Source organism: Lonchura striata, chromosome 1 (genome assembly GCF_050655825.1).
Source record: "Lonchura striata isolate lonStrDom1 chromosome 1, ASM5065582v1, whole genome shotgun sequence".
In the NCBI taxonomy this organism is placed as follows: Eukaryota; Metazoa; Chordata; class Aves; order Passeriformes; family Estrildidae; genus Lonchura; species Lonchura striata.
Genome location: NC_140703.1, coordinates 1,907,891 through 1,933,372, shown reverse-complemented (window position 1 = coordinate 1,933,372; position 25,482 = coordinate 1,907,891). Strand labels below are relative to the sequence as shown.

Here is a 25,482-nt window from a genome sequence, read left to right as displayed (position 1 = left end):
TCCTTGTGCCGTGCCTCTCACCCACTGCACTCCCACAGGCATGTCCCACCCGGGAGCTCTTCAGAGCCACCCCACAGCAGAGGAATTGTCCTTGTCACAGAAACACTCCTGGTCACTGCAAACAGCCTCAGCAGAGGTTTAGGGAGAAAAGGGACAGCCTTGTACCAAACTGAGCCAAAAAAAAAACAGGTGCCTTCAGAGGGTCCAAGCACAAGGACAAAGGGTGAAATTCGGAAAAATTGTCCATGTTCAGAACTGACCAGGAAAGGAGAGAGTAAAAATTGGAGGGGACAAAATGTTTAGTGGGTGGCTGTCCCAGAGAACACTGACTGCCTCAGCATGTCTTGCTCTCAGACCACAGACACTGCTTAATTTTCTATGTTGCAGAAAGCTGTAACTTGAAATATACTATTCTAGCCTGGTAAAGTTTACGCCTCTCAATCCTTTTGTGGCTTAGGATAAAAAAAAATCAGATTTAAAAGAATATTTTTTGGGGGGAAAATAATCCTCTGAAACATAGTCTTCAATCTAAGAGTTATCAAATCTATGTCATCAACTGATTTCACTCACAAACCTCAAGTCAAAGAGCCTCAATGGTATTTGTGACATTTGTTTTCAAAACACAAACTATGCAGGAGTTAGAAAACAAACCACCACCAAGACAAATATGTTGTGGCTTATGTTTTTCATCTGAGAGTCATCCCAGACTCTTTTCCAGTGCCTCAAAGCCCTCTTCTGGCCACATTCATTAAGGGATTAATCTCTTCAGCCCGAGCTGACTTGCTTGAGTTGTGATGCAGGGGAGGGACGTTGCACTTTCACTTAGCTTTAGTGACGTGCTCACAGAAAGTAACTCACTCCATTCTCTAGCAGTCCCCCACAAAACCCCTCTTTTGCCTCCCAGGCAGAGAAGCTCCTGTACAATTCACCGTGACAGACTCAGAGCAGAGCAGCTGGCATCACCCCAGAAGGGTGAACATGCTGAAAATGCCCACCAGAGGCTGGTAACACCAACAGGGAAGGAGGACACAGTAACTGGGACAGGACTTTCGAATCACTGCCCAGATACAAGCTAGGTTCCCTCACACAAGAGTTCAGATCTGGGTGACAAGCACTGTGATGAATTAACAATTCAGGAAGACTCAAAGATCCAGATTCAAGGCCAAAACATTTCCGTGGTTTCAAATACATCAATCTTGCACCATGAATAGGACAGCTAATGTTAGAAGTTACCTTCTACACTGCTAACTGAGGGCTAAACCAGAGGATGAGCACATGGAGCCCCATTCCCACCAGATCAGAAACCATGATGAAGTTTTGGCTTTTTGCCAGCCCTGGTGAGCCTCCTGTCCCCGTGGCTGATGGATGAGGCTCAAGCCCCTGCCCTTGCCAAGCAGCCTATGCCCAACCAGGCAGGGTACATGCCTCCTCTGAGTCACCATAGCCTCTGAGGAGCACTTGGTGCAGGATGAAAACCTGCCTGTGCCCTCCTCCTTAACTTGGTTACAAATGCTTTGGGTTTCTTTTAAAAAGTTCCCCAGCTGTGATATCTGTCATGTGAGAACACAACACACAGGGCTTCAAACAAACTGCAGGCAGAGTTTGGAACTGTCCCTAACATGATTGCTGTGTCATTGCTCTCAGGAGGGCATAGAGGAAGAGGTGGGTGAGGAGCCTGGGTGGGAAGAACTTTCTTTTTTAAAGCACGTGGAGCACTACATCTATGTGCATTCTCAGAGGAGTGAGTCTGTCCCACACTGCCTTTGGAAATAATCTCCACGTGACCAAATCCCTGACCTTCCTCTCACTGGTGTCACAGAGCAATACATGTTTCTTTTCTTAAACTACATCCTACTTTTCTCTTCCCCTCTCTGTCCTACTCATCACTCTCACTTCCCCTCTGAAGAGGCCTGGGGCCTGACTAACCCCACACTGAGAAGCAGCTCATACTTTGCAGCCTCTCTCATTCATTTTTGGCTGAGTGAATGTCAGGGTCAGCTGGTGAGACCCCAACAGTGTGAAAGTCCTCGTTCCCTTAGCCTGAGCAGCCAAAGAAGGAGCCTGGGATGGCTCTGATTGCGCTTCCAAGGTTGTTTATTTTATCTTATCTATAACATCCTTTCTCTGACCTGCTGAGCTCTGGCTAGCAAGGAGGCCATGGCCATCTGCCTTCGAGCCCTGGGCGGTTCCCACCTTATATACTCAAAACTACATGTATATGTTTACAATTTGTTCACCATTTCCCATCACCTATGTCAGACTGAATCCCTACCTTAAACCAATAGAAAAGTGTCACCATCACACCAAGACATGGAGGACAAGACAAAGGAGAAGGCCAGGACAAGCCCAAATCCCTCCATCTTGTACCCCCTTGAAACCCATTCTAAAAATCCCCACATTCTTGGGCTCCACACAGCCCCACTGCCCTTGAACACTCTGACTCACAGGACACAGCTCGATTTTTCTCCCACGATTTAAATAAAAACTGCTCACAAGATAGAGAAGCAATGACCACGCTGCACCTGCTCTTCACCCTTTTTCTAAATGAAGTGGTTTAAGGATGTCCTGTGGGTCAGTCAGGCTGCAAAGCCCTCGGAGAAGGAAGCCTAGATTAGGTACAAGCTTTTATTATGTGTCGGGTCTGACACACCAACAGAGGGAAACATCGGGGTGCTCAGTGGCAGGTCTCATGCCAGTACAAATCACCCCTCTCCAAATACAAATCACATATAAAAAATTACTTGGAGCGAATTTAATCTGTAAACGATAGCGTGAAACTCCTACCCAACACACAGCACAAAGTATAATAGGTAAGCTAAGGGAATTACTATGCAGCTATAAAAATATAAAGGACGCGTGGTTACAGCAAACAAGATAAACCGAGACTAAATCAGATTAAACGGTTGAAGTAAACTTGCCCTCTTTATTAGGAACTTTTCATTCTCTGAGCTTTTTGGCTATTTAAATTGTTTTTCTGATCACATCAGGAAACAAGACAGTAGAGCCTTCTGTATATTGTAAGCATTACAACAACATACATATATTAGAAAAAAACAAGTTCTTTGAAAACAAGTTCTTTCTCTAATATACAGAGTTCTTCACTTCTCCCAAGAGTGAGAGCTTTCCAAACAATCTAAATATATATGAAATGATCTGGACATAAGGAGTAAGTGCTTTACAAATGCAAAACACATTTGTGACTGAAGTTTTTTTGCTGTTTATTAAACTGTCATGAATGGAAGAATATTCTAACCCACAATTCTGCAACAAAACCAAAACAAAACCCAGTATCCTCCACCCCTCTAGAAGGCAACTTCAAACCTTCGTGTTTGTCATGTATCCATGAAATTGTCACCTGCAGTACATAAAAAACTGTACAGACACTTGTGGTAAGCAAAGTTTCCATTTTTCATTGCTTACCTATAACAAGCAAAGCAATGAAAAATGGTAATTTAAATCTCATTAAGCAGTGCTACATTTGCAGATGAAATTAGAAGCAACTGAAAACTTGAATAAAGGGAAGCTTTTGCTTTTTATCCTCCTTTCTCATCAACAATTCAACTGACATTTTTACTAAATTTCTAGAAGGAAGAAATCAGCCTAAGATACACATGAGAAACAAGACTCAAAATATTACAGCGCAACACTAATATATATAAAATGGAGTTTACTTATTTTACAAATAAATTACTCTGATATCTTCTAATAAAAACAATAAAATTATCTTCTTTCACTGGAATTTGAGAAAGCTGGATTTTGAATAAGAAATTAAAAAATAAAAAATATCTAATTAAAGATTAATAATCAAAATTATCAGTACAAGAATGAAAGTATACAAAATAATACAATTTCTTCCTTTCAAAGGAAGAAAATACAAGGAAAGGGAAGACAGGACTTTGAAAACCTTGTGAATTAATTTTTTACGTGTTGAGGAAGATCCTTAACAGATGCTGAGAAATTCCTTTCCAGTCTTGTTTCACATTAAGTAACTTCAAAAATAACCAACACCTTAACCTAAGTCCCTAGTAGAATCCATTTAGAAGTTTAAAGAAACTGATTTTAAAATATTTTATTGCTTCTGTGTTTGCATATCCCATACATATACAACTGGTAATATAATGAGATAGATGGTAACAAGATGAGAAATGAAAAATCATTCATAGATCACCTGACCCTCAGATTCTTCTTTGCTCTTCCCTGTCTATTTCAGAGCCTAAAAAATAAAATCTTGACCCTCATTCTAAATCAACTGGCAATTTCCCTGAAGTTCATTACCGATAAGTTAGTTCATCTGTTATTAAAAATTAATCTAATTAATCTAAAGGATTAGGTTCTACCAGAAGGCAATTAGACACCTTTTCTAATAGCAGTTCTGTCCTCTTTCCCTCAACTGTCAAAGCATTCAAAAGAATATTTTTCTCTCTCGGTGCTCGGTAGCTAGCAGTGATCTAAAGCTGCTGTTGAGGAGCAGTAGCAAGCACTACAACACCCAGAGAAGAAACATGCAGCCACAACATTTTCACACACAATGTGGCTTTAGGAGTTCAATCTAATGGTCAGTCCACAAATTAAGTAGTTTCCTTCAAAGAAGTCTGAAGTCCTATTTCCATGAGCATTATTAGGATAGAGGTGTTATTCAGGATGAAAGCCTTTACCTATTATAAAAATCACAACTGGAAAAGATGAAAGTTCATGTTTCATTGTAGCAGTTTACTTTCCCAGACCTGAATTGGTGTGGCCTCTTTTTAGCAGAGGATAAATTGCCATTACCATATTAATGTAAGAAACAGTTACCTAATGCTAATGTATGGGCAGGTGCTGTGTGAGGCAGCTGTCAGTAGGAACCAGCAAATCTGACCTCTGAACTGCATATTTGAAAAGCTAAGAATAGGTGCTATTTCAGTGTACACAATTCCTCCAGACATGTTTAAACATTTTTAAATTGTTAAGTTTAGAGATGGATAGTACTGATGCCTTTTACATGCTGAAATAATTTATATTTGTTTTTCAATTACTTCTCAGTTGCCCTGTAAAATGAACACTGTAAGAAACACTGTTGCTGTAGCTGGCAGCATTGGCTCTCTTAAGGCTCTGGCAGTAAGGGCACAAACTTCCTTAGGAGAGCAGCAAACCTAACAAGGGGTGAAACTTTTCTAGCATAAAGATATTTTGATCATTTCACTCTGTGCAACCTGCCAATTTGCCTTATTAATCCTCTCAGTTTGCTCACGAAGACATGACTTGGTTTTGACACAAACCAGTGAAGACTGGCTTTGGCCTGAGTGGGACCAGAGATAAGACAGCATGGAACACTTCCCAGCTGTTTCATTTGGGAGTTGACTTTAATAAAAGCTGTTTTCAAAGTGCTTCTAGTTAAAACTGTAGACAGGCTCAATCAAACAAGCAGCAGGAAATGCCAGGCCAGGAGGCTGCAGAGGCACAGCAAGCCTGGGTCAGTGCCAAGCAGATAGATGAAGGCAAGCCTGGCACGCTGGACTTTGGGTGCAGGGTGTTCCACCTCTTCTACTGGCAGCAGGGAAGTTCATGAAGAATGACAGAGCTGCCAGACCCCAAAGAGGAGTCCCTGCACGGCCTCATCCACCACTGCCACAGCACACAGGGACCCTGGGGCACTCTGCCTCCCGTCCCCAGCGCGTGTGCAGAGCCAGCCTGGCCTGGCAGGAGCGTCAGCAGCGCGCAGGGATGGAAACACTTCCGTGGCAAATGAAACTTTCATGGCAAAGGAAACACTTCCATGGCAAATGAAACACTTCCATTGGCAAATGAAACACTTTCACTGGAAAATACTTTAAGCTTCAAGTAGGACAGCCTGCAACTTGAACTTGTAAAAAACTGCCTGAGACAGTGTTTTCACTGAGGTCGTAAAACACACATATCCTTGCTAATGATAAATCAAGAACTAGACAGTGTATCAAAGCTCAAAAGATATTCAGTAGTACAAGAAACCAAACTAAAATAATGGCTATTAGCTCTATTAGCAGCCATCTGTAAAGAACAAAGGTACCTAACTAGGGTGCTCAATCAAACTTCAGCAAATTCCTCATGCCTTAATTCTACAGATATTGTGATTGTGCTTCCTTATTGGTGACTTTGGTACATTCCCTTCCCATTTCTAATTAGGACTTTGAAACAAGAATAGACACTGTACTTCTCTGACACACAACTGGAGGAGACATCCCTTAAGCTCTGGAATGCTGAGAGAAAGACCATTCCCAAAATCCTTCCCAGGTTTCACACACTGTTCTGAGCAACAAGACCCTGGCAACAGAATCAGTGTCACAGGGATTAGATTAAGTGTACAGTGCAGAAAACTAGTAAAGCTAATAACCCAAATAGTCTCTTATTGAATCCTGCCAATTTAATTTAAGGTGCTCTCTAATAATCTCAGGTATGAATGATAAGCTTGAAGGAATCAACCTTGCAGGAAGATACAGCCTGAAGAGTCAACTCCTCTTTACCACCCTTCACAGCTACCCAGACTTTAAGGCCACCCTACTTATCCTGCGTGTGAGTACAGTACCCAGAGCTCCTCCACATCATCCAGCCTCATTCCACAGCTCGAAAGAGCAACTGTTCTCAGGCTATAGCAAAAGATGACATAGGGATACCCATTTGTGCTAAGTTTGCAGAGGGCACACATAAGATAAAAATGCATCTATTTGATTCTTAACTATTATTTCACTAGGGTGCAGGTTATGTGGCAAGTAATGAGCCACAGACATCTCCCAAGCGTCCACAAAGTGCACAGCAATTCCTGAGAACATTTTCCTCATGACAGAATCAAGCTGCAAGGAGTACCAGTCACTGTTGAAGAGGCTCACTTCTGGCCCCAGCTCCTGAACGTTGGCGGTTCTGATGACGATTGCAGTCTTGGGGCTGCGGTCCAGCAGCTGGAGGACGGCCCTGCGGATGTTCCTGAGGCGCCGGATGTAGAGCTCCACGGGGAAGGTGCTGAAGTGGGACCAGATGGTGATGGCCACCACGGTGTTCCTGCCGCCCACGATGCTGTTGAGCTCGTTGGCGATGTAGCGCAGCTCGCTGCTGAACACGGTGGAGAAGCGGATGGGCGGCCCGTGGCAGCGGAACTTCAGCAGGATGTTGTGCTTCAGGTCCACCGACATGAAGGGGCCCACGTTCTTGGGGCTGCCCAGGTTAAACTCCACCAGATCTGAAAGCCCGGGAGCAAGCGTTAGCGAGAGGTGGCACAAGAACTTCAAACTGACAACAAGATGCTCGCGCCACGGGGGCAAAGCAGGAGTAGGTAAGGAAATCTGAACATATCTCTGAAATTAAACAGAAGGTGGGCATCATTTTTCAGAGTGGAGTATGTGGGTGTTGAAACCTGCAGGACAGCACATTTGGACTTCATAAGGCTGTCAATGTCTTTTCCAAGCTTCCCAAACTATTTCTTTCTCTCTTGTGAAAAATAAATTTTCCGAATAGTCATTGTTACTCTCCGAATCCAGGGTTCCCAAGAACCCTTCTAGCAATTTTAGGACTCCATTACATTTAAAGATTACCTCAAGTTGCAGGAATTTAGGCAGCTCAAAAACTATAATCCAACACAATTGAAGCGGTTCAGGGAAAAGGGATGAGGGAGAGGGGAATATTTAGTTGTCTACTGAAATTCTTCTACTTAAGAAACTTGAATAAGGCCCCAAACCTATAAACAGCAATGGAGGTAATTTGCTACTTCATTCCAAAATCTCTCCTGTGGCTGGGATGCTGCAAGGCCTTACAGAGGCAACTCAAGTGACTTCCTGCCATGCCTCCCTGGGTGGGACCTTAACTCACAATTACAGCAGCAGTCCTGTTACAGGGACAACTTTACAGATACCTGGTGGCCCCATTTACAAGGTTTACACGTTTTCAGTGTCTGCTCAAACATTTGACTCTCTGCCAGGGCTTCTGATGAGGTTTTGTCTTTCCTCTTCCTTTGTTTTGTCACTGTCGAAACCAGCTCTGTGTCTGAGATGTGAGAGATAAGGCTTTGCAAGGGACCTTAAGGACAAAGCTAAATAACAAAAAATTACCTGGAACAAATGCTGTCAAATATTCAAACCACTGCCTTATTGTGGAGTCTCCAAACAAATGGATTACTTTTCCTTGTAAGCACTCAATTATATCATCTGATTTGTTAAAATTATGGATCCAATGTGTTCTGGACCTCCACTGGTCTTCATAATAATAACCAGAAGGGGAAGCTGTGGGATCTTCAGCTCTGCCCATACTGCTTGAATCTGGAAGAGAAAAATCCTTTGAAATTAACATGCAATTAAAGCAGCCTCCATAATCTTCACACCTAATTAGCAACTGCCGACGCGAGCCGAGTGGCCGATTATAGTTCGGTTGAAATTAAGCGGTATCTCTGCCGCTGATGTACAAACGCATCTGCCACCTTTCTCCCCGCGCTAGAAGCGCTCGGTGGCGGGTGTTCGCCCGGCACCAGCAGCGGAGGCAGGGAGAGCAGCGGAGCATCTCCCGCGGCCCGCGGGGCGGAGCATCTCCCGCAGCGGAGCATCTTCCGCAGCGGAGCATCTCCCGCGGCCGAGCATCTTCCGCAGCGGAGCATCTCCCGCAGCGGAGCATCACCCGCGCCCGAGCATCTCCCGCGGCCGAGCATCATCTCCCGCGGCCGAGCATCTCCCGCGGCCGAGCATCTTCCGCAGCGGAGCACCTCCCACGGCCGAGCATCATCTCCCGCGGCCGAGCATCTTCCGCAGCGGAGCACCTCCCACGGCCGAGCATCATCTCCCGCGGCCGAGCATCATCTCCCGCGGTCCGCGGGGCCGAGCATCTCCCGCGGCCGAGCATCATCTCCCGCGGCCGAGCATCATCTCCCGCGGCCGAGCATCTTCCGCAGCGGAGCATCTCCCGCGGTCCGCGGGGCCGAGCATCTTCCGCAGCGGAGCATCTCCCGCGGGGCGCTGCTGCCCTCCAGCGCCCGGCAGCGCTGCTCGGCGGGGACAGCCCGGCAACACTCACAGAAACACCCAAAAAACCTCAAAACAAACCCCCCAAACAGACCAAAACAAAACCCAAAAAGCTGCTCCTACAGAGTAACACATATCCTGGCACTCTACAAGAGTTAAGTCTGAACCATAAGTAATCCAAACCCAGAAAATGCCAGAATTGAAGCTATGACCAAAAATGTTATATGAATATGATCATTGTAAGAGTCTCTGATTCCATGGATTTTGTAATTTCTCTCTGCTATATAGCCCCCTTCCCCATTTATTTCCTGGGACTGGCAGCCCCCTGAGGAGCAGCTACACATTAGGGAAGCTCTGTTCCATAGGATGCCTTTTAAACTTGCATAAAATGAGCAATACCTCGCAAGAAAATTTGGATTACAGGAGATTACAGGAAGAGAAGCTGCAATCTCATGGTTATATTAGCCAAATATTGCCATATTTCTCGTAGTAACCAGGGTGATATTGGTACATCAAAATTCCATAAGGTTGTTTCAGGTTCTTCCTTTCCCATTTTTGTGTATTCAAATACCTCAGCTAGACAAGCATGGAGATCTTCCCCGGCCATGCCCTGTCCTAACTTTCAGCTGTTTGATAAAGCACACCTTGCCATGGCCAAAATCATGCCTGGGACTGTTCAAATTATGTAAAAGCACAAGCACTGGAATGCCAGGGCCCAAAAGCATCCTCTGATAGATATTTCATTATAGCACACACAGCCAATAACCATCTTTCCTAATAAGCATTTCTAACAGCTCTTTTTCTATTCAATATCCTCTGCATGTTGTATTAGTAGATGTTAACCTTAGAGGTTAGAGGATGTTAACCTCCTTAGACTGCACAGGGAAACTAAAAAGCAAATTACTATTATGTTTGTGTAACAGAAATAATATAATTACAATTACCATCAGTAAATTCTATCTCTGGATGATTCTTTAAATCTGACAGCAGGAACACAGAAGTAAAAAAAAAAAACTCAGCTAATAATGTGGACTCAACCAATATTTATTAACAGGAGAAAGGAAAAAAAAAAGCCTTCACATGGTCATGCAGTTAAAGATTAATTCATAATGCGAATTCACAACTTGAGTTTGACTCTAAGTTTTGATGCAAAAGAAATTCAATTTTTTACCTTTTAGATGGATTCTTATATATATAAAACTAGAACAACTTTTTGGTGTCCCACAGTAAATCAACATTTCAACTCTGTATAGTATCATACCAGTTTTGGCCCAGAATTCAGAACGGGCCTTTACTTTGAGATTTTATAAAAGAGAATAAAATCTCCAATCTGAAGTTAAAAACCAAGGATAGAAAAAAACCATCTTGTATGTCACAAAAAGAAAGGTTTTAAAAAACTTGATCTACATTTACCACCACACAGAAAAACCAGAACAAAAAGAACAACAGCAGAACAATGACTTTGTGTGTGGCATCAGTCCTAACAAATGCACACACTCACAGTGGTACACCAATGAGTTCAGTTTATTCAGAGACTGCTTTACTTGGAAGGAATTTCCCTGAGGAAATGTGCTACTCCTACCAACCCTTTTTAACCTAGCATTAATTGTCACCACATTGTTGGCAGGCTTTGATCATTCTTAGCTCCTGGAAGAAGGGTGACAATCAAATTTTGAATTTGCAGCAGTTTCTGTCAGGAAACATACAGGATTAAAAAAGCAACAAAAACACATCAGCTAAAGGATCTGGACAAAGAAACGAGGTGGAGGGTAAAATGCTGCAAGCCTACTAGCAGAACTGCATTTTTTCAGTGAACAGTAAAACTAAAAGCAAGAAATTCTCTAAATTGCCTTCTGTTCAGATTTTATTGCTCAGGTCACTAACTCTAAGTTAAAAGTGTCTTATAACCTTGTGGGAAAAAATATGAAAAGTTTTTATTTAATAAATAATTCCTGTGTATCACATTATATGCAGACTTTTTAGAAGCATAAAAAGCTTGCTTTTGGATAAGAATGAGACAAAACCTCTGAATTTATTTTAGTACAGACTTTGTTTTATTCTTAGAAAGGGCACAGAACAATTAGGTTCTAGCCCAGAACTGAAGATTCTGACATCCTGTGGTAACACAAACTATAGTAATACTTAAATGCAAGTTATCAAAATCTGTTAGACAATATCCTTAATAAAGAAAGAAATTAAGAAACAGAACACAGCTGTTTTCATTAGATTGAGAGTTTGGTAAGCAGTTACTCTAAGACATTTTACACTGTGAGTAAATGCTAGGGGAAATAAAATACATTTTTGGCCAAGAGAACAAACTTCTCTCTTATTTTGATTTCTTTTTTTGCTAAAAATCCCATTTATGTATGTAATTTTAGGGAAAAATATTCTGAACTTGTATTACAGTTAACACTCAAAAACCTTCATCATCTCCATAGAAATCTAATACTGATTTTTTTTTTCCATGCTAAAAAAACCCAAATTATTTGACGCCTGTTGTTCTTTTTATAAATTTAATTATGAATTACAAACAAGATCTCATGCAGTTCACCTTACCTGTAAATGCCTTGGGCTTTACAATGACTGAATCGGGTCCACTGGAGAGTATTGGCCTTTTGATATTCACATCACTTGAACAAAAAATGAACACAGCAGTATTTGTAAGAGTTACCGTGAAACTTGAAGGTAATATAAATCTCATTGTTTTCTTACTCCACTTCAAATAAGCACACAGTATGAATTTTTACTCCAAGTTTACTCTACTTCCTATAGCTGAATTCATTCCACATTTACATTGAGACCACCATCACTATTCTTGATCCAAATTCAACATTTCATGGCACTGACACAAATCTTGTACACGCTGTACTGACACAACTCTCAGCGAAGCAACCCAGCTGTCAGAGGTCTGCAGGAAGCTTTTGGGGAATTGCCCCAAAGATGCTCCAGCTTGCAGAACTTGTGGGGACAAGCTCCTGCAAGGCTACAGGGCCACAGCAGCAGCCCCAGCTGACTGACAATAAGATCTTGTTCTGTCTTTTTCTACTGTTTTGAAGAGAATCCTTATCTATTTTTTTTTCTCCATTTCAGAATTATGTGGGATTTCTTTAAGCCACTTTGGTCAAGGATCTCAGAGCTGAACAATCAAAACTAAACCAAGAAAAACATCTTTCCCATTCCCAAATGGAAACATCACCAATAAATATAAGCTATATTTTACTGGTGGACTGGCAGAGACAAAGAAAGTCAAAAGACCCATTTACAAACTTGATACAGAACAGCCAAAAAAAAATTCTACTGATACTTACTTTTTATTTCTTGTTTTGGTTATGAACATGCACACACGCTTTCCTAAATTAAACTATTTGGAGCTGCTGCTCTAAAATCTTTCCCAATTTAGGCCTCAAGTGAACATTATGCCAAAAGACTTTCCTACATTTTGTTGTAGAGCGAGGCATTAGCCTATAACTACAAATCTGACACTACACAGTAACTAACTTTATCTAAATTCAGCTGTGTAATTTCATAAAGAAGCAGTTCTGTCACACATACCCAGGCACTAAGAGATTATTTGGGTGGTTTCTTTTAATGTTGAATGCAGAAATAAAACATGACTGTGAAACTAATTTAGTTTGACACTTGAAATTACATACACAGATCATTTCCATTTGCATGGGTATTGCTCAGCAATTTGTTCCACCAGGTGTTTTCTTTATGAAAACTGTTTCTAAGATTTGAAAGTCATACTGAGTAACAAGGGACACATTTGAGATAATTTTTGATGTGGACAAAAACAATTGGTAATTTCTGTAAAAATGAGTCTAAAACCTGGACCCTTTTTGGGTAGTTTATATTTGGACAGAAATACTTCTCGAAGCATTGTTACTAATATTGCAAGTGTAGGTATGGAAACAGAAAATAAGGAAACAGCAACCCCCACAAACCACCACCAGATTTAGACAGCATGCTCTTGTGCAATTCAGTAGGGTTGAATTCCAAGCACAGAAAGAGAACTACATGTCAAGTTCCTTTAAGATTGCTGTGTAAGATTCTTGCACATGTGAATGGAGGGGAACAGACTATTCAACAACTCACACCAAACACCTGGTCCTGCAGAGCCACTCCTCCTCTAAGGCAATGTGGCATATTTAAGCAACAGGCTAATGTTTGTATTAAAATAAACAAACAAAACAACTTGACTGAATATATATAAATTCAACAACATACAAACCTTTGGAAAAAGAGGCTTTCTTCTTGTGTCAGAAGACCTTTCAGATATCCACCTTTGGCATGGCTGATTCGGCTGGCACAGGACAGTTTTCGAGGCTTGTAACAGAACCAGGGCTCACCCGTGTAGAGATCTGTGAAGTTGCAGACTGGGAGGCCTGCAGGCAAGCAAACGTTGCACTCCGTGGTCTCTGAATACCTGCCGGACTTGAAAGAGCTTTTGAAATAGACTCTGTCCGGCCTTTCCTCTCGCAGCCGCAGGAGGACTTGGATTGCTTCACTCGGATGGACGAGTGACACAGAAACTTTGACCTCTCCCGGCCAAAGCAAGGTAAAGAAGATTTTGTAAAGGCCATTATGGCAATCTACAATCCTTCCCGCCGCTCCAGCTTTCAGCCCGGGAGAGTGAATTCGCGCCTGTAAATAGTCTCCGCCATACTGCTTGGCTTTTCCTTGGAAATCCTTCATGCGAACGAGTACCTCCAGCTGATCCCCCACCCTGAGGAACCTGCTGGGGTTCACAATCACGAAGTCACTGTGTGCAGGGTCAGTGCTCTGTGCAAAGGCGACTCTGCCCTCGGGGGGCTGCGGCCACTGTATGGCAGCCAGCAGCGACTCCTGCTCCGCTTGCTCCCTTCTGGACAAGGGCTGCTGCGTGTCCCCACAGTAAGGCTTCCTGGTGCTTTTGGTTGTCTGCGACAGGGAATGCTGCACATTGTTTTCTGTAATCCAATTCGATCCGGAAACTGTGTCATCATCCAGGTGCTGGGGAGAAAAAGATGACCTGAAGCTGCGCTGTGAAATGAAACACTGGGAATAATGGATGCTTTGTTGGGAAATGATCCCAAGAACTGGGCTTTGCTATGCAGAGCTTTGAAGCAACTTCTCTAGAAGACCCAAATCTATTACTTCGAGCATGGGATTTCTAAGGAAGCAGGTGGACAACCTGTAGTTCTCTTGCTTTGGCAAATAAGCATTTAAACAGATCACATCCGGTGTATGGCAGCATTTCAGCTACCAGTACACCCTCTAAATATCAGCAATGTGGGAAAAAAATGACAAAAGGTTGGATGGTTAAGTTCTAACTCACATTTTCTTCTGCAGGAACATTTTAGTCTTGGAGCACCATGAGTTCTAATAGCTGCCCCATGTGTTCTAATAGCTGTCTCATATAATGCAAGGAAATAGGGTTTCTTTGGGATGTTACACTGCAGGCTAAGCTGATGCACCCCCTGCACATGCCTTCCAGAGAGGTTTGCTGCATGTAGCAGCTGCAGTCATTTATCTGGTCACACTCGCATCGCTTCTTGGCTTATTATCTGAAATGCATGCTTCCCTGTAAAGTACACATGAAAAGAAATAAAAGAACAAAAGCCCAGATCCTCCTGGGACAATGAATTCATGAGCCAGTTGGCAAGTAGAATAGTGCAGCACAAGCTAGGATTAAACAGGCAAAAAACCTGCTTGTTTATTTATAAGATTTAAAAATCTATACACGTCTGCTTCTAGCACCAGATGAAACAGCAAGCAAAGCATCCCCTAATCACACAAGAGTTTAAAAATTAAAATACTTAAATTCAAAACTAGACTAAGAGAGGAGACTTCTGCTGCAACTTGAAAAAGCTGCATTTTGTGCAAAAATATCAGTGTCCAAAACTGTATTTACATGCAAATGACTGCAGATACCATCTTCTTTATGATATCACATAATTTTGCAGGTTTGCATTAGGAATATTTTAAAAATAGCACAGTCTAAGACTCCAGGGGTACCCATGAGACTTCTAATCAGCAAATTAAGAAAAACCCCTTCAAACACACACAGAATCAGCAGTTAATTAATTACCAGGTATATATAGTATACTTTCTCAATAGTTCTATTTCATAAAGAAGAATAGTTTTTCAAGCAAAGATTAAAATTATACAGTGTATCATTCACATAGCATCAGATGATATGCTCATTTAGATTTGAAAGATTGCTAAAAAAATTCAAACTAAATTATTTGAAATCTTTAAAAATACCATTGTACTTACCAATACCCCAGTGTTTGCCATTTACTTCCTCCTTAACTAACTGCTCAGTAATGTACTAAAAGTCACAACACTCATATTAAAGCCTTATTCATTGTTATAAACCATTCTTAAGCCATGGAAATAACAGCAGTGTCTTAAAATAATTTGAACCACACTGAGATTCAACATACTTATTCAGAAGATAGGTAAACCTAACAAGCCATAGAAACATATAGACTTTTGAAGTCAGTGGCATAAATTGGTCTTGATCAGCTTTAGAGTAAGAGGATGAGCACATGAGGATGTAGGATGACTGAAACTTTAAATTGCTACACTGTAGCTCTAAAACATAAATTGACATATACCCATCTATGCACCAGATGTTAACATCATAAGATAAGCTTTAGCTTCTGTTTTATATTCCCACCCAGGATTTAACAAATTTTCCCTGAAGGCCATAATTCATAATCATTTTTGTTTTCCATTGCAGCAAGCCAAGCTGCAGATGTATGCTGCACATTACTTTTATTAGTCCAGTAAATTTCAGCCAAAGTTGAGAGTGAATCTCAGGCACAGTTCTACTTTAATGAATTCTTGAATTAAGCCAAGTTTCTATTTTTGGATACTTCACAACTTCTTCCCTTCACTTGCTCATGCATAAATATATATATATATATATATATATATATATAAAACAGAAAATGCTGCATGAAATATTTTTAAAAGTTAGCTGTATATTTTGATGCAACCAATAAGCCACAAACAATGTCTCAGCAAAAATATTTATGCATTTTATTAAAGATAAGTGGAAAGAGAGAATATGTGTTACAATTAATTGCTGTTTTCAGTGTAAAGTCCCAAGAGAAAGTTTCTGGTTTCAGTTGGTTCTTCAGAGGTTGGTACTTTGGGTTGGTGGACATGGGAAAAACAAATCCTTTCAAATTAAGAAGAGATGGTTATGTAAGAGAGCTTAAAATTTTATGCATCCCTATTATTAATCTTCTATAAATTGCCTCGGGGTTTTTAACCCAGTATTTCTGTCAGAGATGTAGAGATGCCATTTCTGGCCTAGCTAGGCTTTCTGAAGTTTTTCCAGGGGCATACCTGTATCTTTCAGTGGGAAAGGGTGCAGGGAACAACAAGCCAACAAACTCAATCAGAAAACAGAATATGGTTTGATGTCTCCAAATCAGTCCACCTACACAGATTTGCAGCAGAGCATAAGGCCAAAGCTCTTCACTTGTATGCAGCTGAGAACAAGCACAAGCACTGCCACTTCAACATCTCCAGGTTATGTCCCACTAAGCAGAAGAGATCATACAACAAACATTTCCTCATTCTATCTTCAAGGGGCCTGTGAGGGAAGCTCCCTGAAGGTAAAAGCAGAGCTTCTTCAACATCCTGAAGGAGCATTCTTTCTCCAGCATCCTTGCTCATCTTTACAGCCCTCTCTCAAGCCCAACCAGGACCCTGTATTGCTGCAGAATTATAAGCTTATGCATGAAAATAAGCTAGACCATGTATGCTATTCACAGGAGAAAATATTGCAGAGATTCTCTTGGCCAGTAAAGGCAGAAAAAGCTTCAGTCAATTAATACAGCTTCAGTCAATTAATACAATGATCCCAGACTGGAATATAAAAGCTTTCCAAACCATCTTCCTTTCTTAAGTGTTTCCCAGGCTCAGCTCCAAAGAAGCACTTCAGTCCTCCTGCCCCTCTGGATACACAAGGCCTGCTCTGAGGTAAATAATTAGCTCAGTTTGTGCCCACTCCATTTCCTGCTCCCTCCTGGCATTTCCCTCTCTCGCTCCCTGTGTTGTCATCCTGAGACAATGGAGGCCTTTCTACTGTAGTCAGTAGCTCAACTAAACAAAATTCCTTTATGAAAAAGAGATAACGAGCATTTCTCAAGAGTGCACTTCCTTTATGACACACATTCTTTTAGTGTTCATTACAGGCTCCATGCTGGATAACACCTGCTTTGCTTATTTCCATGTATACTCCATTCAAGGTATTGTGTATTTTTAAGTGCAATTCCCAAAGGGTGTTGTTTGTTTGTTTGTTGGGTTTGAGAGTTTTTTGTTTGTGTGGGAGGAGTTTGTTTAGGGTTTTTTTGTTTTGTTTTGTTGGGGCTTTTTCTATCTTTTTTTTTTAATTTACTGCATTTTGAAGCTAACCAAAACCCAATTGTGACCACAAAGTAATTTAATGGCTATCTGCCAAGTAACACAGGCAGGACAGAAGAGATTACATGTCAGTTAAGCACAAATAAATCCACTAGCAGTTCCTGCACTAGAGATGTCATAAAAAGGAAAAAAGGATGCTGTATTTTTATGAGAACTAATGGAAGTTTCAGCTCATCTCCTCAGCTTTTGGCATTCTCACTGCCATCTAAGCAAAAATTAGATACAACATATAGATTAATCCAGGCAATAATGCTCTCAAAAATATGCTAGATGGGTCACAGAGTACTTGGGAAGATCTGCAGTGAACACCTGTCCTCAGTTAAACACCACAATGGAGGTGCCTGATGAAATCATTGAGCATTTCCATTGCTGCTGGAAAAGGGGAACTCCACCTCAAAGCCCAGTATCTTCCAGCAGCTGTTACCTCCTGCCTTGGCCAGATACATCCTGAGCAGCTGCTGCAGACATGCAGAAGTCACTGTCACTAGAGCAGGAAACAGCACAGGAGATTCCCAGGCAACAGGCACAGTGGGGAAATAAAAGTTCCAGGGATCAGCATCTGAATCTGAACAAATACCAATTCCTGAAAGGTAAGTCATCTTATATTCAGTAATTTTACACTCCAGGTACTTTATTTGTTGTCTGTGACAGACATGAAATCAGTTCTCTATCATTACCATCTCACAGCACTAAGTAGCTGCTAAAGTACTCTAAGTGTCAAAGCCAGTCCTCAAAAGCCATCACCTGGCAGTCAAATGTTCCAGAAATAATTGGAATAAGATAAAGTTATCTTTTGTAGGCACCTGCAGCTTAGCAGTAAGAATTTAAAGCTTTGTTACACAGTTCTTTTGTTCAATTTCAGCTATCTGATTTCATACACTGTCCTGGCAAGAAGCTTCTCCCCATACACTCTCTCTTCTAGGTGCTTTTAAATAAAACAACCTATCCCAAAGTTGTTCTGTCACTCTAAAGCCACTGGTACAAATAACCAAACCCTCATGCATCCTGCAAACATGATGTTGAGCAACATCCTAATACTTCACAAAAAAAAATTACTGTACATTTTATCTGTCTGGCTATACTCACAGAAAAGGATTATAATAAAATAAAACCACATTTCTTCTGGTACTATATGATCAACTATGTGACCTCAAGGGAATAGTTATTCCATAATAAAAAGCAAAGCAAATAATAAGCTGGCTACCAAACTTTTTGTGGACAGCTTGGTTTTTTTTTTTGGGGGGAGGGGTTTAAACACAAGATAAGGAAAGTAAAATTCTGACATGCACATGGCTACTGTGAGGGTGTCTTTAGTAGCTTAAGAAATTAAGAGGAAACATTCTAACATGAAAAGTAAAAAAAGAAAGGACACTAGGTGACAATTGCCTTAAATCTTGAGCTGTAGCCAGCTAGGCTGGATGACTTGGGGATGAAAAGTATGTCTGATGCATTTACAAACACATTCTCAACAGTAACCAACAATAAACTCTCTTTCCAGAGCCTGAACAGATTTGGTTACAGATATTCTGTGAAAGCTTTATAATATTTTTTCTGGCTTTGATCTCTGACTGAAAAGAATCAGCATAAATGGCTGTATTAGACTGCCTGGAAAACTGAGCCAAGGTAAATACAGGAGCATGTCCATGCAGAAAAGTCATGTCAAGAGAAGGGGTCAGAGTTGCATGTTATAGTGTAAAGATTTACACAGCAGAGGGAAAAGGGGAAAGAGGGAAAGGTAAATAAAAAATGCATCAGTACAGGGCGAAGATGAACAAGCTAGTAACAGCTCTGCAGAAAAAGACCTAGGGATTCCAGGAGACAGCAAACTTACCATGTATCAGCAGAACAGCACAGTGGCAAGGAATTAACAAGATCCTAACCAGCTGATTGAGCAAAGTTAGAGTTCTCCTCAACTTGACCATGGTGAAGTCATACCTAGAACACTGTGTCTGATTTTTGGACAACCTATGCCAGACTAAAGCTGGCAAGCCCAGCTAAGAACCCTTGAGATGATTAGGGAACTGGAATGACACTAAGGGAACCAAAGCATCTTTTTTAATTCTGGAGAAGACTAAAAGGGAGTCTAACTGCAGTCCTTCACTACCCACAGGGGAGTCACAGAGGAACTGGAGTTAAAGTACACTCTAACAAGATAAAAGGCAACTTCCTGTTGCACATAAGGCAAACATTCTTTCCTCTAAGAGGGAGGCAGCATTGCAACAGGCTGCCTAGGTAGGTTGCGAAATATGAGTGCCCTTGAATATGGTCAAAAGTCAAAATATCCCGTTGCAGTCCAAGCTAACTCTGATGCCAGCCTTTTGAGGAGGATGTTGGAATATATACATCCAGACATGCCTTCAACTATTGTCAGACAATACACCTTCTACACCTATTGTTCCCCAAACTATGAATTTTCTTGATTCCAACTTATAGCTAAATGCTGTCAGTCAGATAATACTAGCCTTACACTCAAAAGCCAATAATGTTGCTCAAGCCAGCTTGGAGAAGAAACAGGCTCCACTTACCTCTAACTGAAAGAAGTTATGGACCAGCACCACAAGAGCCAGCACTGCCATGAGCAGGCAGAAGAGCTGCAGCCTGAACGAGTCACGCCACATGGTCCATCCGTGCCTTTCCCTCCCATGTTACACACTGCCATGGCTTCCATTCACTGCAAACAGGAATGGCATTTCGTCCCAGCAGAGCACCAGAGAATTCACTTGACTTCCACTTCATTCCTGCAAGTGCATTTGCAAAACTGAATTAAGTCCCAAAATGTTACCAGAACTAAAGTCAAGTTTTGCACCGAAAGCTGACAAATGGTGGGTCAATAACGAGCACAATAGAGCAGTCAACACAGATTGTTTTTGTGGAACTAATCTGAACAGCACTATCTATCATGTTACATAAATCTCTTGGATCTGCCAAAGCAAACTCTTATCATAAAAACAAATAACCACCACCCTATTTATCTGTTAGGCCACACCACCACCATCCAGACATTACCAGACTGAAACAGAAATTTATGGGTTGAGACATCTCCCATTAGCTTTTATAGCAGAAACTTGTGGATTTGGACATCTCCCATTTACCTGCTTACACATTCCAATAAGTTGTTAAACACTGGTGTCTGAAACAAATTTAGATAAGCAAGACAAAACTTCCTCCAGTTTTCTGTTTGGGAAGAGGGGAAAATAAATCAACTGTAGCATTAAAGAAGAGATACCTAAGAGAGTCAAAAGCACTAAAATTTAGCTTCATGCAACATCTGTAAAATTACATCTTCCCTGTTTTGCTTTTTATCATTCCTTTTATCTCAGGTACTGATATGCAGCTCTAAAAATAAAAAAAAAAACTTCTGGAAAGAATACAATCTGTTGGGATTCAGTGTTTCTGGTTCTTTAAATCTAATAATAGTACTGTCTTTCATAAGCTTTAACTTCCATACAATATTGTTCCTTTAAGGTTGCTTGCTGACTGATCTGCTATAAAATCACAGAATTAACAGCCACTGATAAAGTTCTCAATGCTTGAGAATGACTCTTAAACCTTCCTTTTCTTCTGAGAAGGACAATTTTGATGCAGTCTTTTTGCAAGCAAGAAGGGTACTGTTCTTGCAGAAGCTCTAAACTTGGAAACAGAAAACAGATGGCAAGGAGAGACACTCAAAAGACACCAATCTCTCCAAACCCAATATCCTCAAAGCAGGATTAGTCATACAACCATGCACCAAGTGCAACAACACAATCAAATGATTATATAAACTTTGTAAAACTTTATATAAATTGTATAACTGAGAATTTATACAATTAATATAATATATTGTACCTATAGTTTTTAGACTATTTGAAAAATGCTGTGTAAATTTAAATGAAACATAATGATACATTAAATATCAAGATTGAAAAATTATTTATCAAATCAACACAGGCTAGAAAACTGAAATACATTACTGGTATAACCAGGACAGCCTCAAAATAGACTACACATCAAATTGCTTTACAAGGATTATAGGGATTATAACTTCAAATGCTTTGCTGAGAATTAGAGAGATTGTATTTCTGACCAGTGTACTAGCACTGAAAGAGCAAGACATCCATTAAAGTGAAAGTATCAAAATGCCACAAAAAATGCAGCTTTGTTGGAACGGTTCTGCACTAATATGAAATTTGCATAAAACAGCAGCTTGGGTCGTAAATTGATATTAAATATACCTAGAGTACATGAAAATGCTAATTTAAGGACATATATGTCCTTTTGAGGAAGAAAAACAAACACATTAGACAAAACCAGAACTTTCAGTTCTGTTGCTGAGAATTCTTTCCACATCACTGAAAAGCACAAGACATTGAAAATGTAACATAATTTCATATGCCTAAAATTTCAGATGTAATTTCATGTCATTTCAGATGCCTAAAAATACCACAAACACTGTTCCATATATTTTTATTCAAAATTTTCTGTATTCTGTAGATGTCACATGCCCCAAAATATTTAAATGTACAGGTTTAGAGCTTTCTTTATGATAAAGGGTGAATATACTGCCAGTTTCATCACAATTGGTGAACAATTGATCCCATTCATTTTTTGTATAAGGGAAGCCCACAAGTACACTAAAAAGCCTTAGGACTTACCCTACTCCTGAAGTGTTCTCTGAAGCCATCCACACAAAAGGCCAGATAACCTTGGAAACAATACATTAAAAAATAAATACATGTATAGAAAAACACACAAATATTTCTTAATAAAATTTATACATTGGCGGTTTGCTTACAGTGGCACAAAATAAAATGGCAGTTATGACTTTTTACCTGTAAAATCACTTTAGTTTCTACAATGACCCAAGGATTTTGTTGAAGTATTTTATTCTTTTAAACTTCAATGCTGTGCCCTTGAATTTTCTGCTATTTATTGCTAAGTATCGCTTCTCTCAGCTTTGTTCCATGTTGCCACAAGCCCCATTTTACCCAATGTTGAAAACAAAAACCCATTTAATGACATTTTTATGAATACGTCATTAAATTATGCCGCATGCTCCATTACAGGATTGTTGCTTTGGGTTTTTTTTACGAGTTGCCAATTCCTGTCAGCTCTCTATCCCTGCAGCTCTCTAAGCCAACAACCTTGCAAAGGCAGATACGAGTGCAACCTCTCCAAATTGTCATGTAAGGCACAGAGGAGTCGCTACCACCGGCGATGCCCGTGTCACTGGGGCACAGGGGCTCGATGCTCGCGTGGCTGCCAGCACGGAAAACCCGATTTCTGGCTGCTTTTCGCAGATTCCGCCCTGCTCCTCTGGGAGCTGGCAGCCCGCAGCCCGGTGACATTCCCGGGGCCGCGAACACGGGAGCGGAGCCGCACCACGAGCCACGGACGGTCAGCGAGCAGGAAGCGCCGCTGCCGGCAGTGCGAGCCGCGCAGCTCTGGTTTATCGCTCCAAAGGCACTTTTTAGGCTGCCGAGGGACGGGCATCCCCGGGGAGAGGCACAGGGCAGCCCCAGCATCCCCGGGGAGCGGCACAGGGCAGCCCCAGCATCCCCGGGATGAAACACAGGGCAGCCCCAGCATCCCCGGGGAGCGGCACAGGGCAGCCCCAGCATCCCCGGGGAGCGGCACAGGGCAGCCCCAGCATCCCCGGGATGAGGCACAGGGCAGCCCCAGCATCCCCGGGGAGCGGCACAGGGCAGCCCCAGCATCCCCGGGATGAGGCACAGGGCAGCCCCAGCATCCCCGGGATGAGGCACAGGGCAGCCCCAGCATCCCCGGGATGAAGCACAGGGCAGCCCCAGCATCCCCGGGAGGAGGTACAGGGCAGCCCCAGCATCCCCGGGGAGAGGCACAGGGCAGCCCCAGCATCCCCGGGGAGCGGCACAGGGCAGCCCCAGCATCCCCGGGATGAAGCACAGGGCGGCCCCAGCATCCCCGGGGAGAGGCACAGGGCAGCCCCAGCATCCCCGGGGAGCGGCACAGGGCAGCCCCAGCATCCCCGGGATGAAACACAGGGCAGCCCCAGCATCCCCGGGAGGAAGCACAGGGCAGCCCCAGCATCCCCGGGAGGAAGCACAGGGCAGCCCCAGCATCCCCGGGGAGCGGCACAGGGCAGCCCCAGCATCCCCGGGAGGAGGCACAGTGCAGCCCCAGCATCCCCGGGAGGAGGCACAGTGCAGCCCCAGCATCCCCGGGATGAGGCACAAGGCAGCCCCAGCATCCCCGGGGAGCGGCACAGGGCAGCCCCAGCATCCCCGGGATGAGGCACAGGGCAGCCCCAGCATCCCCGGGATGAGGCACAGGGCAGCTCCAGCATCCCCGGGAGGAGGCACAGGGCAGCCCCAGCATCCCCGAGGAGCGGCACAGGGCAGCCCCAGCATCCCCGGGGAGCGGCACAGGGCAGCCCCAGCATCCCCGGGGAGCGGCACAGGGCAGCCCCAGCATCCCCGGGAGGAGGCACAGGGCAGCCCCAGCATCCCCGGGGAGCGGCACAGGGCAGCCCCAGCATCCCCGGGAGGAGGCACAGGGCAGCCCCAGCATCCCCGGGAGGAGGCACAGGGCAGCCCCAGCATCCCCGGGATGAGGCACAGGGCAGCCCCAGCATCCCCGGGATGAAACACAGGGCAGCCCCAGCATCCCCGGGGAGCGGCACAGGGCAGCCCCGGCATCCCCGGGAGGAGGCACAGGGCAGCCCCGGCATCCCCGGGGAGCGGCACAGGGCAGCCCCGGCATCCCCGGGAGGAGGCACAGGGCAGCCCCGGCATCCCCGGGAGGAGGCACAGGGCAGCCCCGGCATCCCCGGGAGGAGGCACAAGGCAGCCCCAGCATCCCCGGACCGGCAGGAAGCACCTCCAGCCGCCGCCTCCCTGAAGCCCGAGCGGCGCGGGCAGCGCGGCCCTGCGGGCGGGCGGACCCGGCGCGGGGATGGGGGACCGGAGCAGGGCACGGCCGGCCCCGGGAGCCCGCGGCCGCCTCCCGCCCGGGCCCCGGCCGCCCGCGCCCCCCGCCCGGAGAGCCGCGCCACCCGCGCCCCCTCACCGCGGCCCCGGCGCGGCCTCGGCCCCGGCCCGCGGCGGTGAGAGCTCGGCTGGAGCGGCTCGGCTGTAAAATCCCGGCTGTGGAGCCCGGCTCCCGGCTCCCGCCCCCCGCCCGCCCCGCGCCTCCTCCCGCCCCGCCCCGCCGCGGCTGCCGCAGCCTCCAGCCCGGGGGAAAAGGGAAACACGCAAAACACAACAGAAACGGCACCACCGGCCCGAATTTTTGAGCCACCGCAGGGAATGAAGCCCAAGAAAGCAGGCTGCGGGGAGGAGCCAGGCGCTATGGCCTGGCATGGGTCCCCAGCCGCGGGAGAAGCCCTGACACCAACCATCTCCCAGCCACGGGAGAAGCCCTGACACCAGCCATCTCCCATCCACGGGAGAAGCCCTGACACCAGCCATCTCCCATCCACGGGAGAAGCCCTGACACCAACCATCTCCCATCCACGGGAGAAGCCCTGACACCAACCATCTCCCAGCCACGGGAGAAGCCCTGAGATGAACCATCTCCCAGCCATGGGAGAAGCCCTGACACCAACCATCTCCCAGCCACGGGAGAAGCCCTGACACCAACCATCTCCCAGCCACGGGAGAAGCCCTGAGATGAACCATCTCCCAGCCATGGGAGAAGCCCTGACACCAGCCATCTCCCAGCCACGGGAGAAGCCCTGACACCAACCATCTCCCAGCCACGGGAGATGCTCTAACCCAAACCATCGCGGCTTGAACCATCTCCCAGCCACGGGAGAAGCTCTGACCCGAACCATCGCGGCTTGAACCATCTCCCAGCCACGGGAGCCCACGCAGCTGCACAAAGGGCAGCGCTTCGGGATGCTTGCTGAGGACACGCACACAGCGCTGAGCTTTGCACCCTGCGCCACAGCCGGGTGGCACTTGCAATCCGCAGGACATCTCTAATTAGTTTGGTAAACGCTGCATAAGTTTGGGAATGCCAAAATGCTCACTTGCCAGAAGTTCTTTGTATGAGTACAGCTTAAGGGTTTGAGCTTATTTTCACTAAGGAATGTGTGAGTTGCTTAAAACCAGAAACAAGACAGAGCAGCTGAAATATTCTTGTG

General features: G+C 44.1%; 1 protein-coding gene across 3 annotated transcripts; it reads right to left on the bottom strand.

The window, feature by feature from the left end:
- Positions 1-2,890: 2,890 nt before the first annotated feature.
- NXPE3 (neurexophilin and PC-esterase domain family member 3) lies at positions 2,891-24,551 on the bottom strand. 3 transcript variants are annotated; one of them, XM_021541425.3, is made up of 8 exons: positions 24,405-24,551; positions 22,013-22,062; positions 20,471-20,552; positions 19,904-20,116; positions 13,186-13,946; positions 11,511-11,584; positions 8,055-8,261; positions 2,891-7,189 (listed from the first exon to the last, which is right to left on the bottom strand). In XM_021541425.3, the coding sequence occupies exons 4-8, from the start codon at positions 19,994-19,996 to the stop codon at positions 6,639-6,641; spliced, it is 1,686 nt and encodes a 561-aa protein (XP_021397100.1). In that variant the 5' UTR covers positions 19,997-20,116; positions 20,471-20,552; positions 22,013-22,062; positions 24,405-24,551; the 3' UTR covers positions 2,891-6,638. The 3 variants fall into 3 exon arrangements, with proteins under 3 accessions (XP_021397100.1, XP_021397099.1, XP_085430691.1); XM_021541424.3 differs by lacking the exon at positions 20,471-20,552; XM_085574565.1 differs by lacking the exons at positions 19,904-20,116; positions 20,471-20,552; positions 22,013-22,062; positions 24,405-24,551 and adding an exon at positions 19,210-19,886.
- Between the last annotated feature and the right edge of the window lie 931 nt (positions 24,552-25,482).